The sequence below is a fragment of the Corapipo altera genome, unplaced genomic scaffold (genome assembly GCF_003945725.1).
Source record: "Corapipo altera isolate COAL_440 unplaced genomic scaffold, ASM394572v1 268, whole genome shotgun sequence".
NCBI lineage: Eukaryota > Metazoa > Chordata > Aves > Passeriformes > Pipridae > Corapipo > Corapipo altera.
Genome location: NW_020884901.1, coordinates 9,658,158 through 9,675,562, shown reverse-complemented (window position 1 = coordinate 9,675,562; position 17,405 = coordinate 9,658,158). Strand labels below are relative to the sequence as shown.

The following is a 17,405-nucleotide window of genomic DNA, read 5'->3' as shown; positions in this document are numbered from 1 at the left end:
TGGAGGTTTCTGTGGTGGGAGCACCTGCAGGAGCTGTGGGCAGTGCTGGCCTGGCCAGGCAGGCACAGCCAGGCTCTCCTGAGGCTGTGCTGGCCATGAACCACACCATGGACATGTATCTGTGCTGGGGCTGCTTACAGGGAACGTCTGGCCCTGCTGTCCCCAGGCCTCTGAGCTCTCAGGACACCTGACAAGCACCATGAAATCGCTGTGCTCATCCAAAGCTTCCAGGTGGGGGAACAAAGAGCTGTGTCCAGGAGAACCTGAGGAGTTCTGTGCTGCAGATGGAGCTCTGTCAGGTGCTGACATCACAGAGGTTCCCCTGGAGACCACATCTCCTTCCCCCCTCCACCACCACCAGACGTAACATCACCATGGCAGCCTCCAGGGGGAACAACATCTTCCCCAGAAACCCCTACTACCTCCCTGGGTAAGTGCTGAAGTTCATCCAAAAGGTCCATTTCTGATGCAAATAGCTCTGGTTGGGATCATGTAGTATTTATGACTCATGATGTTTTGGGGTTTTTTTTTAAAGACACTATTAAATATTCCATGTAACAGTGCTCTGAAGGAGACAGAGCTCCAGGAGAAGCAGCACCTTCCAGCAGGGTAGAACTGCAGACCATGGCAAAGAACACTGAGGGCAAAGCCAAAATTTTTCTTTTTCCCTCCTTTTTTTTTTTTTCCCATTTCTTTTAAGCTGCCAGATGTTACCAGAGCTACTGTGCAGGGTTTGGCTTCTGAACTGTCATAATTTTTGCACCAAGGATTTTTGAAAGTCTCCTTTGAGTAAATAGTTGCACAGACATGGCACTCTCTGGTCAATGGGCTGGACCACAGTCCTGCTGGTGGGTCTGGAATGAGTCAGGGATTGGGAATGCTGGAGGTCTGGTCCATAGGTAGTAGGATTTCTTTCCAAAGGTGTTTGTGACATTCTCCTCTAAAGGCTTGGAGAGAAGAAACCAAGCTGCCAGGGGTAAGAGGGAAGGAGTTACAGGTGAGGAGGTAGGACAGGAGTGGCAGGAATAAGGGATTGGCTTCACTGGGAAGTTGTGTTTGGGGTCCTGTGGTCCATGAGACTTGTGAATGGGTTGGGAAGGGCTGGATGGCTCCTGAGGAAAACCAGCTGCTGTTGGCACAAAATCACTCAGATTAGCCCAGCCTGAGGTGAGCTGGTGCCTGACCAGGCTGCAAGCCCTGGCACAGGGAACGCCAGCCCTGTCCCCTGGGTGCAGGGCAGGTATGGGCAGGAGGCAGATCCTGAGCCACTGATAGAGGGTGGAGCACATTCCCTAAACTCTGCTTCTGCAGTGCTGATCCAATCAGTCCTTCCCATCACAGTGACATGCAGGATTTTTCCATTACTGATCTCTGTACCTTCCATGCTTACATAAGCTCTGGGGTTGGGGTTTTTTGGCATATTTTTGCATTGCTGTGGCCATCTGATGTGATTTTCTGTGTGTGTGCTGTCAAAGCCCTGTGCTGGCAGGGAAAGAGGAGGAGCAGCAAGGAGGGGGCTGTGGCAGGGCTTGCACCCCCAAAAGCCTCCAAACCTTCCCTTGCCTGCAGCAGCTGCCCCGGGAGCAGCTCCAAGCCCAGCACAGACACAGCAGCTGGGGCTGCTCCTCTCCAGGGCTGTCCCAGCCTCTGCAGACAGGAGGAGCAGCCAAACTCTGCTGCTGCATTTCTTGGTGCTGTGCAGGCTCGTGGCATCCCCCCAAGCCCCTGAGGGTGCTGCTTTGCATCTGCTTTGGGTGGCTGAGGGCAAGGAGGAGCTGCCTGAAGGGCATTGCCCGAGCCCAGCAGACAGTGCTCCCTGAACTGAGGTGCCAGCAGGAGGGGGGGATGATGCTGTGTCACAGGTGTCACCAGTTGTGCCATGTGCTGGTGAACCCATGAACACAATGAGGGGAACAAAGCAGGTTGCTGTCCCTTGGGCCAAGGGCCGGGTCCTGCACTTTGGCCACAACAACCCCCTGGCAGCCCCACAGGCTGGGACAGAGGGGCTGGAGAGCAGCCAGGCAGGAAGGGAGCTGGGAGTGGGGATTGACAGCAGCTGAACATGAGCCAGAGTGCTCAGGTGGCCAACAAGGCCAATGGATCTTGGCCTGGACCAGGAACAGTGTGGCAGCAGGAGCAGGGAGGGGATTCTGCCCCTGTGCTGGGCACTGGGGAGGCCACCCCTGGAGTGCTGTGCCCAGTTGTGGCCCCTCAGCTCAGGAAGGACATGGAGGGGCTGGAGCAGGTCCAGAGAAGGGCAGCGAGGCTGGGGAAGGGTGTGGAGCACAAGTGCTGTGAGGAGAGGCTGAGGGAGCTGCTCAGGGGGGCTCAGCCTGGACAGGAGGAGGCTCAGGGGAGACCTTCTCACTCTCTGCAACTCCCTGACAGGAGTGGGGAGCCGGGGGGGTGTCGGGCTCTGCTGCCAGGAACCAGCAGCAGGACAAGAGGGCACAGCCTTGAGCTGCCCCAGGGCAGGTTTAGGTGGGACATTGGGCAGAAGTTGTTTGCAGAGAGAGGGATCAGCCCTTGGAATGGGCTGCCCAGGGAGGGGGTGGAGTGCCCGTCCCTGGAGGTGTTTGAGCAGAGCCTGGATGTGGCATCAGTGCCATGGTCTGGGTGACAAGGTGGGGTTGGGTCACAGGTTGGACTCGATGATCTCAGAGGTCCTTTCCAACCCTGTTGATTCAATGATTCTATGAATGGTCACAGCAGGAGTTTGAAAATGCCAATGCCGTGCTTGAGAGCTTTGGGAAGCCTCTACCCAAGGAGTGGGATGATTTGGGACGTTGGTGCACAGAGAAGGGGTCAGTCCATGAATCCTGGGCACAACCCTGCCTACCCTGCCCTTGATCTGCAGAGCTGGGAAGGGTTTGGAGCTGAGTGAGGATGGGCTCAGGGCCAAGGCTGGAGACCAGGGAGGCAGAGCAGGTTTGGGTGTCACAGTCTGGAGAGTGGTGATGGGAGAGATAGGGCTGAGCAAGAGAAAAGGGAAATGGGCTCAGCCTTGGGCCAGGGGGTGATTGCTGCTCTCCAGTGAGGCCTGAGAGCAGCCACTGCAGCTTGAACTGGGAAAATGAGGATCCCTTGGGGTCCTGCATCACAGTCCCCAGCACAGGGGCACAAACAGCCCTGCTGAGGTTGGTCTCTTCCCCAAGATTTTATCAGCAGCACTGTAATTCCCTCCCTGGCAGATCCCTTCTCCGGGCACCCAGACTGACTCGCTGGGCTCCTCGGGTTACTCGTGTTTAATTGCTGGGCAATGGAATCCTCTCTCAGCCCAACCATTACTATGTTCATGATCAGAATCCCTCCAGCCATCCTGTAATTACCCAGGCTGTGTCATTTGTGCTCTTACTCAGCTTTATCATCCTGGTGCTGCTTCCCCATGCTGCAAGAACTTATTGGAAGTCCCTGGGGATGAGCCACCGAGCTGCTCCGGTGGCTGCTGGGGAGGGATCCCGCATGCAAAGTGGGAAAACCTGCCAAGTGTGAATGCACAGCTCTGCTCGCTGCTGCTTAAACTATTTGGAAGGGAAAGTACTTACTCATCATCTTATGATCCTCATGCATCATCTGGCTTTGTCCCCGGCTCCACGCTGGGCTCATTGACTGAATATTTCTGTCTGTCCATTGCAACTGGCAGCTCTGCCTTCCTTCAGTGGTGGAATAACATCACCATTGGGAAATTTGAGACTGGAGAAGCTGAAGTTTCTCGTGGTGCCTCGGAGCAGAGCCAGAGCTCCAGCACCTGCCCTACCCTCAACCACCCAAAGTCACACTGCCTGTCCCAGGGCTGAGAGCAGAGAGGTAGCACAGAGATTTCAAAAAAACAGAGCTGAGTTTGTTCCTGGGGTTGAGCAGCTGCCTGCCCACCCCTGCCTCCCCCATGCCAGGCAGTGCCTGGGGGGGCCCATGAGCCTGGAACTGAGTGGAGAGGGGGGGTGGAGGGTCCAAGCAAGGAATTTTTCTGCTTTTGAGTTTCAATATTGAACAAGAGACATTGGGAATTTCCCAGTTACTCACTGTGTCAGAGCAGAGAGGCATTGCAAAGCTTAAACTGGGGCATGTTGAACTGGGAATGGTATTTTAGCTGGGAGTCTGTGGATGTCAGCACTGCCAAAGTGACCAGCCCAGGCTGTGCTCCCGCTGGGAGTTTTCCCATCCACAGGTGCTGCTCCCTGAGCTCATCCCGTGCTCCTCCACAAACCAGAGCCTGTGCCTGCACATGCCTGGGAATCGATGAGCCAGTTTTCATGCTGCCACACGAAAACATGTGTGTGAAACCCAGACCCACCCTCCTGGCTTCATGTGGAACCACACGTGTCTCCTCAGCTCTCCCCTCGTGCTGCTGCTCCGGTGGCAGCAACTCATTCCCACTCAGGGGCACATCCTGTACAACCACCTTCCCTGGGCTCAGGTGCTCCTGGACGTGGTGTTTCCAGCACACAAAAGCTCTGCAGCAGATTTGCACTGACAGAGGGCAGGGTTAGGTGGGATATTGGGAAGAAATTCCTTACTCAGAGGGTGGGGAGGCCCTGGCTCAGGTTGCCCAGAGAAGCTGTGGCTGCCCCATCCCTGGAAGTGTCCAAGACTGGGTTGGACGGGGCTTGGAGCAACCTGGGCTAATGGAAGGTGTCCCTGCCCATGGGGGGTGTGGAATTGGATGGTGTTTAAGGTCCCTTCCAACTCAAACTGTGATTCCATGGTTATCTACCAGAGGGCACCTTCCATCTCAGTGACGGTTCTGTTCTGGTTTCCTCCCCAGCTACACGGGCTATGTCCCTCAGTACACCTACAGGTTTGGGAAAACCTATGGCAGAACCACCCACGATGTGCTGACAGACCCTGCCGTGGCCATGAGCCCCCGCTCCGTGCTGGCCCCGCTGCACAAGCTGAAAACTGTCAGTGAGTTCAGTTCCCTCCTTGGGCGTCCAGGTGGGCAGAGCTCGGGTCTCCTCCCTCCACCAGGACAGGCCCTGCTGATGGGCACAGGGTCAGTCACCTGCAGGGGGGTCTGTGCCCACCCTTGGTTGGCTCCTGGGTGAAATGGGACCTTTTCCTGGGAGCAGTCGTAGGGTAGGAGTGCAGGTGCCTGGAGGGCAGCACGGTGAGGGGCTGGAGCTCTCGGCCTCAGCTCCTGAGGGTGGGGATTGTCACGTTGGTGCCCAGTGGAGAGGAGAGTTTTAGTTCCCAGGTTATCTTTAGTTAGATGAAGACAAGTGATTTGATGCCTTTTTATGAACTCACTCCCCGATTCTCCCAGATTCCTGTCAGGGTTGGGTTAAACCCCACACAGCCTCTTGCTCACAAACCCAAAACAGGGCCCAGAGTAGCTACTACAGGGAAAATGACCTCTATCCCAGCCAAACCCAGCACAATTCCACAGGCTAAAATCCATCTTTCTGGCGAGGTTGACTCTCCTACCTCCAATCCTTTCCTGACTGGTGTTGATTTGTCTTCTTGCTGCTCCTCAGCTCAGCAGAAGGGCTCCTGTGCCTTCCATTTCCCTCCTCTCCCTCTCTTTCCCTTCCCTTCTTCTGCTAATGGGCCCCATCTCCTCCATCAGACACTGGGACATGCTCATGTAGACTCCCAGTGCTGGGAATTTGCAGGAGTCTCCTACCAGGTCCCAGCCCTTTGGGGCAGTGTCTGGTCCCTGCTGAGCAGATCCAAAGCAGGGCACAGCCCAGCCATCCTGCTCAGCCCCTTGGGAGCACATTTGCCATGTCCCACCCCCTGTGGCTGAGCTGTAGCTGTTGTGGAGCCCTGGACAGTGGGACTGAGCCTTCTCAGCCTGAACACAAGGATAACGTGCCCATGTGGGATCTGGGTCTTAATTTCCTCAGGGGTGGCCACACCAAGTGGTGCTTTCCCATTTCCCACTGGGAATTCAAGCCGTGTACCTTCCTCCAAACTTCTGGCCTCCCTGATTTCCAGGATCCAGGTCTCCACTACACAGGTGGTGTTTACAGCCTTCATTCCTGGACATTTAAATTTGCATTTCCTTGGACCAAAAGAGGGTTTGGACGGACCCAACCAACCAGCTGACCCAGTTGCTCTCTCTCATTATCCCACCCTTCTCCTGTGTCTCTCCTCACCTGCAGCTCAGAGCTCACGTTTGCTGCCCCTTGGTGAGATGCTGGAGAACGTGGCCGTGGGGAGCCACACCTTGCTGTGCTGGTAGCTCCCCACCAACAGCTCCTGCTGCCCAGCTGTCACTGTGCCACCCCTTAAACCCTTCTCTGGTGCTGCCCTGGGTGTTTTCTGGGATGGAGATCTAAGAGCTCATGGCACTGTTGGGCCTGTGGTGGCCTTTGGCAAATTTGGTCTCAGGACTTTTTCTGGACGTCTGGTTTTGGTAAAGCCTCGTTGATGGGCACCAAGTACTTTGCTGGCTTCTGTCAGTTGAATCCCATGTTGTTTTCTGTCTGGAAGTGAGGTCAGGCTCTGCTGCTTGGGGATATTTTGCCTCTGGTGACCAGTGACAGCACCCAGGGAATGGCTGGAGCTGTGCCAGGGCAGGGCCAGGTTGGATCTCAGGAAAAGGTTCTTCCCCCAGAGGGTGGTTGGCACTGACCAGGCTCCCCAGGGCAGTGGGCACAGCACCAAGGCTGCCAGAGCTCCAGGAGAGTTTGGACAATGCTCTGAGGGACAGGGTGGGATTGTTGGGGTGTCTGTGCAGGGCCAGGAGTTGGACTGGATGGTCTTTGTGGGTCCCTTCCAAGTCAGGGCATTCTGTGATTCCATGACATCAGCCAGGGTTGTGCTGGGTTATCCATCATCCGTGTTGGCACTGAGGAGGTTGTGGCACAGGCAGGAACCTGACCTGAAAATGTGGATATTTACTCAAATCAAATGCTCAGAGCTCTCCTGGCTTTTCATTTAGTGCCTCTTTGTGCAGCCTTTCTGAATCAATCAGTTTGCAAAACCCAGGGTCATAAGAAGGAGCTCATGTGGATTTCTCAAGTACAAAACAATTTAAGCTTCCTTTTGCTTCGGTCTGTGGGAGAAAGAGAGCAGATGCAACATTGTCATTAATAATTAAGTAAGAAATAAGACAAGTTGTGCTTTAAAATTTGCACACTGGATCGAAAAATGGCTTTCACCAAGGATTTTTCTTTATTTTGTTGCCAGCCTGGACACTTGATAATTCAGTTACATGGAGCATATTATACCTACTTCACAAAGTTATACACACAGTATATACAATTTATCATACAATTATGGGCAGATTGTAAACATAAATGCCCATCAGAAGTTTATACACTTGTGGAAAGGGGCAAATTTTGCTCTGCACTGTAATTCCCCAGAAATCATGGAATCATTCAGGTTGGAAAAGACCTCTAACACTGAGTTCAGCCATTGACCCAGAACTGCAGACGAACTGAGTCTCTCCAGATGGAGCCTTTGCTGGAAGATGATGCCTCATCCCTGGGGCTTTGCACTGGGATGCAGATGTCCTCCCAAGAGGAGGTCACAGGAAGGCTGTAATGACCAGAGGGTGGAAAAATAATGACCTACGAGCACAAAAATGGGAGGAATTTGGTTTGTTTTAAAAAGACAAGGCTGAGCTAGTAGCAGTTTTCCAAAAAGGAAATGGTGGTTGTGGGGTGCAAGAGTGATCCTCCTCTGGAACCACTGAGGAGGGAGGAATGGGCTTCCCTGCTGGCACAGAGCACAAGGAAGTGCCTGGGGGCTCACACGGGGCTGGGGCACCTGGGGAGCCACATCACAGGGGTTTTTAAGGGAAAATCAGACAGAAGTTGCCAAGCCCAGCTGTCCCTGCGCTGAGTGGATCTGCAGGGCTCTGTCCCTGGTTCACAGTGGAGATATTTAGCATATGCTGGATGTAGGATACATCTTTTATGCCAGTGTTACAGCAGAGCCTTTCCTCGATGAGCAGCAACGGTACCAGTGCCAGAATTCCTCGGTGTTTGGGGTGAGCTGATGCAGCCACAGGGAGTTAAGGATACAGGATGGTTTTTTTCCTGAGCTGGAAGGGACCCACCAGGATCATCCAGTTCAACTCCTGGCCCTGCACAGGCACCCCAACAATCCCACCCTGTCCCTCAAAGCATTGTCCAAACACTCCTGGAGTTCTGTCAGCCTCAAGGCCGTGTCCACTGCCCTGGGGAGCCTGGTCAGTGCCAACCACCCTCTGGGGGATAATATCCAGCCTCAACCTCTCCTGACACAGCTCCAGCCATTCCCTCGACTGGTCTTAATGAATGTCCTGTACAGGGATTGAACCCACAGCCTTGGTGTTATTAGCACTGTTCTCTGACCAGCTCAGCTCATCTCCCCTTCCTCCTGCCTTGGCTGGTGTTTTACAGTTTATGTGACACTTAGGAATAAATGTTAAGTCATTTGACTTGTATTTGTGCAGGTTTTCTCTGCAGGTTTCCCTGGTGGAGCTGACAGCACTCACAGCCTGTAGGATAATCCCTTCCAACTCGAGCTATTCTATGATTCCACGCTGTTGAATTCCAGTTTCCTTTCCTTTCCTACAGAGGGGCGTGGGAAGGTCCAAATGACGGGAATCCCACCCTGGGCCACTCCTTCCTCCTGACTCTGTCTGTCCCACAGGCTACTCTCCCTATGATGCTGCAGCAACCTCTCCTGAGCTGCTCATCGGGCCCAGGCCCATCCTGCCGGGGCCGGGGCGGGCGCAGGACGAGCCCATGATGGTTCACATGAACCCCACGCACTGGGAGCGCCCCGCGGACACGGGCGCGCCCGGCACCCACCAGACCTGGCCCAACCAGTGGGGCCCGGGGGGGCTCTCCCTGCACCCCGCAGCCGAGGAGAGGGAGAAGCAGCTGTCCGAGGTCCCCTTGTCCTGCTGCCAGGGAAAAGGGCCTGGAGCCGGGCACATCTGCGGCCCCTGCGCGGAGAGCAGGGTGGTGAGTGGTGAGGGACGGGGGGTCGGGGACTGGTGGGCACGGGGGGATCTCCTTGGTGCAGGGGTGTGAGGGTGGAATCTCATATGGGCGTGGATGGCAAAGGCAAGGGTGGAAGGTTTGGGGTGCTGTGTAGAGGAAGGTCAGACACACCAGTGTTTCCAGCAGTGGCAAATCTACTGGATCTTCTGGAAATTGTTTCAATAGTTAGTTGTGATTCCTAACCAAAAACGCTTCTCATTTGGTTGGGCTTAGCTTCAGCCCCAGTCACTAGATCCTGCTGGGCTGAGCAGCCAGGCTTTGGGTGCCCTTGGAGCCCTGATTGCACCCTCCTCCTGCCCCTGAAAAGACAGCACTCCCAGCACCTTTGGTTATGTGCCGGGTTTCTGACCCCATAACTGCCCCGACCATCGTTACCCCTCATTCGAACACAGGGTCTGGGATTTGCCTGTGGAGCTGGGGCTGTCGAGCCTCCCACAGCTGGTGTCACTCTGAACCAACGTGTTTGTGCCTTGCTTTCCCTCCCAAGCCACTGACAGCATCTGTCACGTTCCAGCAGCCATGGCTCTGCAAATCCTCTGAAGGCAGAGATTAGAGGTTTGACGTATGGAGTCAAAAGCTGGCTTGGATATAAATCCCAAGAAGGGGTATTCCTGCTCCTTGCCCTCAGAAACAGATTTGCAGATGAGTTCACGCCCAAAGCTCCCCTTGATCTCCACGGGGATTTTGCAAAGGTCTCTTCAAGATCTACTGCTTGCTCGTCCAGTAATTTACCAGAAATCTTTGGAATAGCTCTGAATATGAAGCTGGGAAGAACTGGAAATGGCAGTTGCCATTCCCAGGCTCTGGCAGAGATTTAAGCAATGGAGCCAAGGGAAGAAGCGAGTTTTACTGGTGTTTATTTTATTTTTCCTATATTAAACAGCTCGAAACTGGAGGCTTCACGCTGCCAGGAGGGGCTGAAATCCCGTATGAGGAGCAAGAAGATCCATTGCCAGTACTGCCTGTTCCAAATGCCATCCGACAGAAAGTCACCTTAGGTAAAAGAGAGGGGGGTCTTGTGCAGCACAAGGCCACCTCAGAAGAAATCAGGTCACCCTTTCTCTCCCATGGGGAAACCTCAGAGGCACTGGCCAGTTGCTCCAGCTCCTTTGAACACTTTGGGATGAGGAATGCCCCCGCTCCTCTCCATGCAGGGGCGTTTCTTTGGGATGCCGTCACCCCTGTGGGTGTGATGCTGAGAGCCAGTGGACAGGTGGAAGGGATTCAGGAGCCACCTCAGCTCCCTGCAGGCTCCAGAAAGTGAGGAGAGATGGGCTGTGGGCTCTGTCCCACCCCAGTGGCTCTGAGCATCTGTTCCCACTGAGGCAGTTATTCCTCTCCCTGAAATAAGGTGTTTTTCTCATCACCAAATCCACTCACAGTGGTGTGTGGCTCCCCCATAAAGGTATGAACCCTGTCCTACAAGGTTTATACTTGCTCTGGAAGAAGGTTCCTGTGCAGCAGAAGAGCTGTGATGGGTGTTGGACTGAGCTCCCCCTCGAGGGCCCAACACCAGTGGGTGGGATATTTCACTCCACAGGAATACAGGGATCACAATATTTCAGTTAAAATGAGGGAACATTCATGCTTAAGATGCAGAAGACAAATCTCCCTCTCCAAAGCATTCCTTTGGAAAGAGGGAGCTTTGGATGCTTTTAGGTTCTACCTGTCTGTGTTTTATGTAGTTTTAGACTTAATAAAGTTTCTGTCCTGGAAATGTGTTGGATGGGCAGAGTGGATGAGGAGGAAAGGTTGGACACCTGGTTGTTAATGCCTGAATGTGTATTAAACTGGGAGAGAACATGAAAGAGCTGTTGATGTAAAGAAAGACTGTAAGAAAATGGTTCTTCCATACTCATGGAGACCAACAAAAAATCAGTTCAGCCCATTGTGCTTTCCTTGGGAATCATAGGGAAAAAACTCTTTCAGAGAAGATGCTTTAGGAGTAAGAGTTAATTTTAAATTTAAATAGATTAAATTTTCCTTCATATACTCTGAGGTTTTATATTCATCCCAGGCTCCTCCACTTCCAGACTGGGTGATCCTTAAATGATATGTGTGTTCTCAAGCAGAAAATGTTCTCTCTTGCCTTCATCCCAAGGCTACACCGGATTCATCCCCTGCTTCACCAACAATCTTGGTCTGACCTACATCCCAGGTGTGAGGAAGGCAATGAAGGAATTTGACAACTACCAGGTAGATCACATATTGCTGAAATAAGAATGTGCACAGTGTTGATGCTGATCCACCTGAATTTTCAGTGGTAGGATCAGAAGTGGGTTATAAGTACAAATCAAACGCTGAAAAAAACATGAGTGATTAAATTCTGTAACTTGTTTCCTTGGGACATTAAGGGAGGATAAACGAGTTCATGAAAGGATTAAGCAAATCTACTGAGGGCTGGGTCAAAGGTGGCTGTTAAAAATGTTGCTCTGAGTGCAGAAATACAGGATGCAACTCTCTGCACTTCCCTTATGGAATATATCTTCATCTGGATGGCAGTGCTGGAATGGCTTCCTGTGCTGCTTGGGTGAATGTGTCTCCCTTTTAATTGGTTGTAAGTCTTTTTCCTTTACTGACATCATTTGTCTTAAAAGGATCTAGATCTTCTTTCTCCTCCTTTTTTGGGAGAAATATCCCTACTGGAAAACTGTATTGTAAGAGGTCCCATACGATGCCACATAATCCTCCTGCACAGAAAATGAGATCCCTCCCACAGCAGTTAATAGCTTGTATTCAAAGCACATCCCTTCCTGCCCCCGGGATGCAGGGAGATCCCCTGGGATGCAGGGAGGTCCCCTGGGATGCAGAGAGATCCCCTGGGATGCAGAGAGACCCCTGGGATGCAGCAGCCTCGCTGGTCCAGCCCCGGTGAGCGCATATGAGCTCACTGAGAGCAGGCTACGACATTCCAGCCCTTCCTGCTCCCCGGGAGCCGCTGTCATGCCTCTGATGTAGGAAAAACATCCAAGACTGAGCATCCCCAGCTCAGAGAAATCAGCTGGGAAGAAATGAGGCAGGGGGCTGAGCGCGTCGTGCTTTGGCCGAGATGTGTTTCCCCGCTCCGGCTTCCTTCTCCTTCCCTGCTGCCGTGAACAGGAATTGAAATGGAGCGAACAGAACAAACCCCAGGCATCATCCAAGCTAAATGTGCTGCTTGCAGAGCCTTTCTGCCCCTTCACTGCCGTGCAGTAAATCAGCGAGGGAGGTGTCAGGATCCGGCGCAATCCAGGCTGGCTCAGCAGCACCGAGGGAATAGGCACGCAAAGGAGAGAGAATCACACCGCAATTCCATCTAAGATGGCTTCTGACTTCAAGCCACTAATCTTCTGCCCTAAATCTCTGTTGCCCTAGGTTACGTGCGGGGCTGTGCCGTGGATCATTGCTCCCTGCCCGCACCCGGCAATAACACCCCTCCCTCCCCAGCGCCCTGTGAGGAGCCGCAGCCACAAAGGGCTCGGTGGCCCCGCGGTGTGACCCCCGCTCCGAGGGGGTGGCACAGCTCCAGGGACACCTTTAGGTGGCTGTGACACCCACCCCCCTGCCCAGCCCCTCGGAGGGCAGGGACTCTCCCAGGAGATGATTTACACTCTCCCTTCTTATGCTCCCTAAGCCTTCCTGTTCCTCCCGGCCTGGGAATTACAGGCTAATTGCTGTTTGTGGGACTCGTGGGTCAAACCCAGCACAGGTGTGCCCAGCTCCAGCAGGAACTGCTGGCTCACAGCAAGGCACCAGGCATTTAGGACTTGGGGATGATGCCCAAGGTCAGCAGAGATCCTTAGGACTTGGACTTGCTGGTCAGGACTCGCTCTGGGCAGTGCCAGAGGCTGCTGCCAACACCTGCCAGGAGAAAAACTTATGGAGTGGAAAAGGAGAGATTTCAGTGTGGCTTTTAATTATAAAAAAGCAGGGTTGGAAAGAGAGTTGCTTTATGTTGGCTTAAATATTTTATGTAATGTAGAGTCAAAGCACATGACTTTGGTAAAAATAGTACTTTTTAAAATAAACCGTTTCATGTTGTTGTGGGGTTTTTTTTTCCTTTTCCAGCTTTTGAAGAAAAATCCACCTTTCACCTTGGGCATGAGATTTCCCCTGACACACTGGCCAGACACCAAAATCTACAACAGTGGTGGACTGAAACCTGCCTACACAGGCTTCGTGCCACGTAAGTTCATCAACTGAGTGAAAAGTGAAAGTCACCGATACTAATTACTGTGCTAAGTAGTGCTGTTATTAGCTGGAGTGGCATGGAAGTGAACAGTTGCTGAAATGTTCCATACAGGTAGTAGAGTCTTTTTTTTTCTGGAGCTGTGCCTGCTGTGGGAGAGCCCAGAATTCCCACTGCCAGGCTCACCAGGACACAGTTCCAGCCACCAGCCCCTTACTGAGGCAGGAGAGACTCAGTGACACCCCAATGGTCACATGTCAGGGAAGGGATTCTGTTCTAAAAAGCCTCAAGTCTGATAAAAAGCAGAAGGTAGATGATACAAAGGGGTTGAGATGGCATAAAAAGTGTGGGAAATGGGACTGGCCATCAGGACATGTGCCTGCCTGAGCCTTGTCAGGTCTTGGTGCTGCCTAAAAGGAGAGGTCTGGAAGGATTTTGTGTGTAAGGGGAAAGTACCAGGCTAAAATCTCAACAAATCAGCAACTAATACATTGGTGTGTTTGGTCACAGCTCGGTAATGTGGGTGGGAAATCAGGGAGAACCAAACTCATGGCTTGTCCTTACTGCAGTGCAGAGGGAAAATAATAAAATAGATAAAATGTGGAAGAATTGAAAGCAAAGAGCAGGAAAATCATCGTGGCAGGGCTGGGCTGTGGCTGATGGAGAGGCTGAGGCAGTGAGTGTGGCTTTAGTGAGACTTGCAACAGGACCTGGGAAAGCCAGGCAGGAAAAGCCCAGCTGGACACCCTGCCAGTCAGGGAGCAAGAAAAGCCCACCCTAAAATCAAAGGCAAAAATCAAGTCCTCAGTGTTAATTCAGGCTTTAGGGATCTGTTGCCATCTTTCCCCCTACAGCCTGTTCTGTGCAGGTCTGACATTCCCACTTCCCTGCCCCAGGAGCCACCGGAGTCAGCACAGTTTTAACTGCTCCAACCAGTCTGGCTCTGGGTGGAGAAAATTAATTAAAGCAGAAAACCTTTAAACCAAAGCAGTTATGATTTAGAACCCTGACCAGAATTTCTCCAGCAGGGAAGCAGCCTGTTCCCTCCTGTCCAGCTTTGTCACTTCAGGTGACACTGAACACGTTTTTTCCACAGTAAAAATGTGTTGTGTTAATACAGGGTTTCCATGAGACAAACCAATGTCACTGTCAGGTGTTCAGCTCACCCCAAAAGCAGAGGCTGCACCAACACCTGATTTAATTTCAAATTCCCTACAGTGATTTAAGGGCAACTGCAGCAGAGCTGTGTGCACAGGACAGCTCTGGTGTCACCTGCCCCCAGCAGCAGGTGCCACCCAGCCTGTCACAGCTGCCCCCAGCACTCCTGGGCCAGGACACAGCTCCCTGCTGGGTTTGTAGAGCTGAGGAGCTGCCGTGGATCAGCTCAGCCGGTGCCAGGGACACCCTCAGTGCTGTGGCACTCGCTGGCACCATTTCATGCCCAGGCAGCTCAAACCTGCAGTGGCCCCTTCGTGCCCAGCCCAGCAGCTGCTCAGCCCCTGCCCTGCCAGGCTGCACAGGCCATGGGCAGGGACCCAAATTTAGAAACAGCTTGGAGCCAATTCCACCCTGTGTGTCAGTGTGTCCCCCCTCCAGCAGTACCTGATCACAAGGGAATACCAGGGAATTTCTCCAGTTCCCACAGCAGGGCTGTCACCACACCAGTGACACATCACCTGGCTGAGGGCAGCAGAGCAGGGGCGTTGCCGTGGGGTGCTCGTGCCAAATCCACCGTGTTCCTTTTCCAGACCTCCGTGACCTGTACTCGCTCACCTACGGGAACGGCACGCGGGAAGCTTACCGGAAAGAACAGAGGAGACGGGGCTTTGCACTGTGAAAACTGCTTTAATGGTGCCTGTACAGCATTGGGAGTGACTCGGAAACAGCAATAATAACACAACACAAACAGAACCTTTGAATGAGAGAGAGTTCATACAACTTTAAACAAAATTTACAGGTGTTCAACTGCATAGCTTTACTCTGCCTCCTCCTCAGCCTCCTCCTCAAACTCCCCCTCCTCCTCGGCCGTGGCATCCTGGTACTGCTGGTACTCGGACACCAGGTCGTTCATGTTGCTCTCAGCCTCTGTGAACTCCATCTCGTCCATGCCCTCGCCCGTGTACCAGTGCAGGAAGGCCTTTCTGCGGAACATCGCAGTGAACTGCTCAGAAATGCGTTTGAACAGCTCCTGGATGGCCGTGCTGTTGCCAATGAAGGTGGCAGACATTTTGAGGCCGCGAGGTGGAATGTCACAGACTGCTGTCTTAACGTTATTGGGGATCCACTCAACAAAATAGCTGCTATTTTTGTTCTGAACGTTGAGCATCTGCTCGTCCACCTCTTTCATGGACATGCGGCCCCTAAAGACGGCGGCCACCGTCAGATAGCGGCCGTGACGCGGGTCACACGCTGCCATCATGTTCTTGGCATCGAACATCTGCTGGGTGAGCTCTGGCACGGTGAGAGCCCGGTACTGCTGGCTCCCACGGCTCGTGAGCGGGGCAAAACCGGGCATGAAAAAGTGCAGGCGAGGGAAGGGGACCATGTTCACCGCCAGCTTCCGCAGGTCAGCGTTGAGCTGGCCCGGGAACCGCAGGCAGGTGGTGACACCGCTCATGGTGGCCGACACGAGGTGGTTCAGGTCCCCGTAGGTGGGGGTCGTTAACTTCAGCGTTCTGAAGCAGATGTCGTACAGCGCCTCGTTATCGATACAGTACGTCTCGTCCGTGTTCTCCACCAGCTGGTGCACCGAGAGCGTGGCGTTGTAGGGCTCTACCACGGTATCTGACACTTTAGGGGAGGGCACCACACTGAAAGTATTCATAATTCGGTCTGGGTACTCCTCACGGATTTTGCTGATGAGAAGGGTACCCATGCCAGAGCCTGTGCCACCACCCAGGGAGTGAGTAAGCTGAAAGCCCTGCAGACAATCGCAGCTTTCTGCCTCCTTCCTTACAACATCTAACACAGAATCGACTAATTCAGCACCTTCCGTATAATGGCCCTTTGCCCAGTTGTTTCCTGCTCCGCTCTGACCTGGAAAAGAGCCATTTTCGTATTAGATTACGGTCACTGCTTCCTGCTTATTGCTTGCAAGCAAAGCTTAAGAGCATCAGGCTCCACGAAAAAGCTTTCATCTTATCGAGCGCAAGGGCTGTGGTTTCACACAGGCACCTCCGCAGTGGCTCGGCAGACACAGGCAAAACATTAATTATCAATGATACAGCAGCCACTCCGTTTCTCTCGGTGTGGCAAGGGAGGCGGCAGCAAGAATGAGAAAGAGCAACGACCTCTGGTGCCGCCTGGGAGCTGCTCCCAGCCGCAATCCCGGTGCTCCACGCCAGGATTAGCCCCGGCGGGGCCGGTCCCTCGGAGCATGTGCGGCGGGGCAGCCCCGCAGTGCCCGGCCCTGCCCCACCCCGCGGCTCCTCCCGCCCCCGCGCACTCACCGAACACGAAGTTGTCTGGCCTGAATATCTGCCCGAAGGGCCCCGAGCGCACCGAGTCCATGGTGCCGGGCTCCAGGTCCACCAGCACGGCGCGGGGCACGTACTTGCCGCCTGCGAACACAGCGAGAGCCGTCACTGCGGCGCCGGGGGGGCGCGGGGAGCCCGGGGGGGGGGGGGGGGGCGGGGGGGGGGGGGGCGGCTCGGGAGGGGCCCGGCCCTACCTGTGGCCTCGTTGTAGTAGACATTGATGCGCTCCAGCTGCAGGTCGCTGTCCCCGTGGTAGGTGCCGGTGGGGTCGATGCCGTGCTCGTCGCTGATCACCTCCCAGAACTGCCGGAGAGAAGCGCGTCAGGGGCGGCCGCGCCGGGCCAGCCGCGCCCCTCTCGCCCCCCTCCCTCGCTCCCCCCCGAAGCCCCTTCTCCCCGCCCGGACCTTGGCACCGATCTGGTTGCCGCACTGCCCGGCCTGCAGGTGCACGATCTCCCTCATGATGGCGGCTGTTACGAGCGCTGCCACAGACCCCAACCTTCCCCCAACCGACTCTGGCTGCGTGAGGCAACCGCCAGCCCTTATATAGCAGCGGAATGCGCGCGCAGCCGCTTTTTCCCCGCCCAGGAGTCCACGCGCAGCAACGATTGGCTGCTTATAACGAGGCTCCACAAGCGAGACGATCCAGTTGGCCGCGTGGCTGTCACTCAAGCCGTTGGCTCCCGTTGGCCCCGCCCCGCTGTCTGTTGGCTGTGCTGTGGGGGAACCGCGGCCCGCGAGTGCCCGCCCCACCCGCTGAAAGCGCTCCCCATTGGCCGAATTGAATGATTGATGTCGCAGGCGATTGGCCGGCGGCCC

At 54.2% G+C, this 17,405-nt stretch overlaps 2 protein-coding genes across 3 annotated transcripts; one reads left to right on the top strand and one right to left on the bottom strand.

Moving 5' to 3' along the window:
* Nucleotides 1-314: 314 nt before the first annotated feature.
* FAM166A (family with sequence similarity 166 member A) lies at nucleotides 315-15,018 on the top strand. 2 transcript variants are annotated; one of them, XM_027650352.1, is made up of 7 exons: nucleotides 315-430; nucleotides 4,766-4,905; nucleotides 8,587-8,903; nucleotides 9,826-9,940; nucleotides 11,044-11,138; nucleotides 12,990-13,107; nucleotides 14,859-15,018. In XM_027650352.1, the coding sequence occupies exons 1-7, from the start codon at nucleotides 375-377 to the stop codon at nucleotides 14,945-14,947; spliced, it is 930 nt and encodes a 309-aa protein (XP_027506153.1). In that variant the 5' UTR covers nucleotides 315-374; the 3' UTR covers nucleotides 14,948-15,018. The 2 variants fall into 2 exon arrangements, with proteins under 2 accessions (XP_027506153.1, XP_027506152.1); XM_027650351.1 differs by having other exon boundaries at nucleotides 4,766-4,935.
* Nucleotides 14,936-17,162, bottom strand: TUBB4B (tubulin beta 4B class IVb). The gene is made up of 4 exons (XM_027650350.1): nucleotides 16,992-17,162; nucleotides 16,781-16,889; nucleotides 16,560-16,670; nucleotides 14,936-16,146 (listed from the first exon to the last, which is right to left on the bottom strand). Exons 1-4 carry the CDS (start codon nucleotides 17,046-17,048, stop codon nucleotides 15,086-15,088), a joined length of 1,338 nt encoding a protein of 445 aa, XP_027506151.1. The 5' UTR covers nucleotides 17,049-17,162; the 3' UTR covers nucleotides 14,936-15,085.
* Nucleotides 17,163-17,405: the final 243 nt, after the last annotated feature.

Excerpts from the sequence above, each read along its gene's own strand:
- FAM166A (XM_027650351.1), top strand. The coding sequence starts at position 375 with ATGGCAGCCTCCAGGGGGAACAACATCTTCCCCAGAAACCCCTACTAC. Across the intron at positions 8,904-9,825 it reads CCTGCGCGGAGAGCAGGGTG|CTCGAAACTGGAGGCTTCAC; the intron begins GTGAGTGGTGAG and ends TATATTAAACAG. Across the intron at positions 9,941-11,043 it reads CCGACAGAAAGTCACCTTAG|GCTACACCGGATTCATCCCC; the intron begins GTAAAAGAGAGG and ends CTTCATCCCAAG.
- TUBB4B (XM_027650350.1), bottom strand. The coding sequence starts at position 17,048 with ATGAGGGAGATCGTGCACCTGCAGGCCGGGCAGTGCGGCAACCAGATC. Across the intron at positions 16,671-16,780 it reads CTACTACAACGAGGCCACAG|GCGGCAAGTACGTGCCCCGC; the intron begins GTAGGGCCGGGC and ends CTGTGTTCGCAG. Across the intron at positions 16,147-16,559 it reads GCCAGACAACTTCGTGTTCG|GTCAGAGCGGAGCAGGAAAC; the intron begins GTGAGTGCGCGG and ends GCTCTTTTCCAG.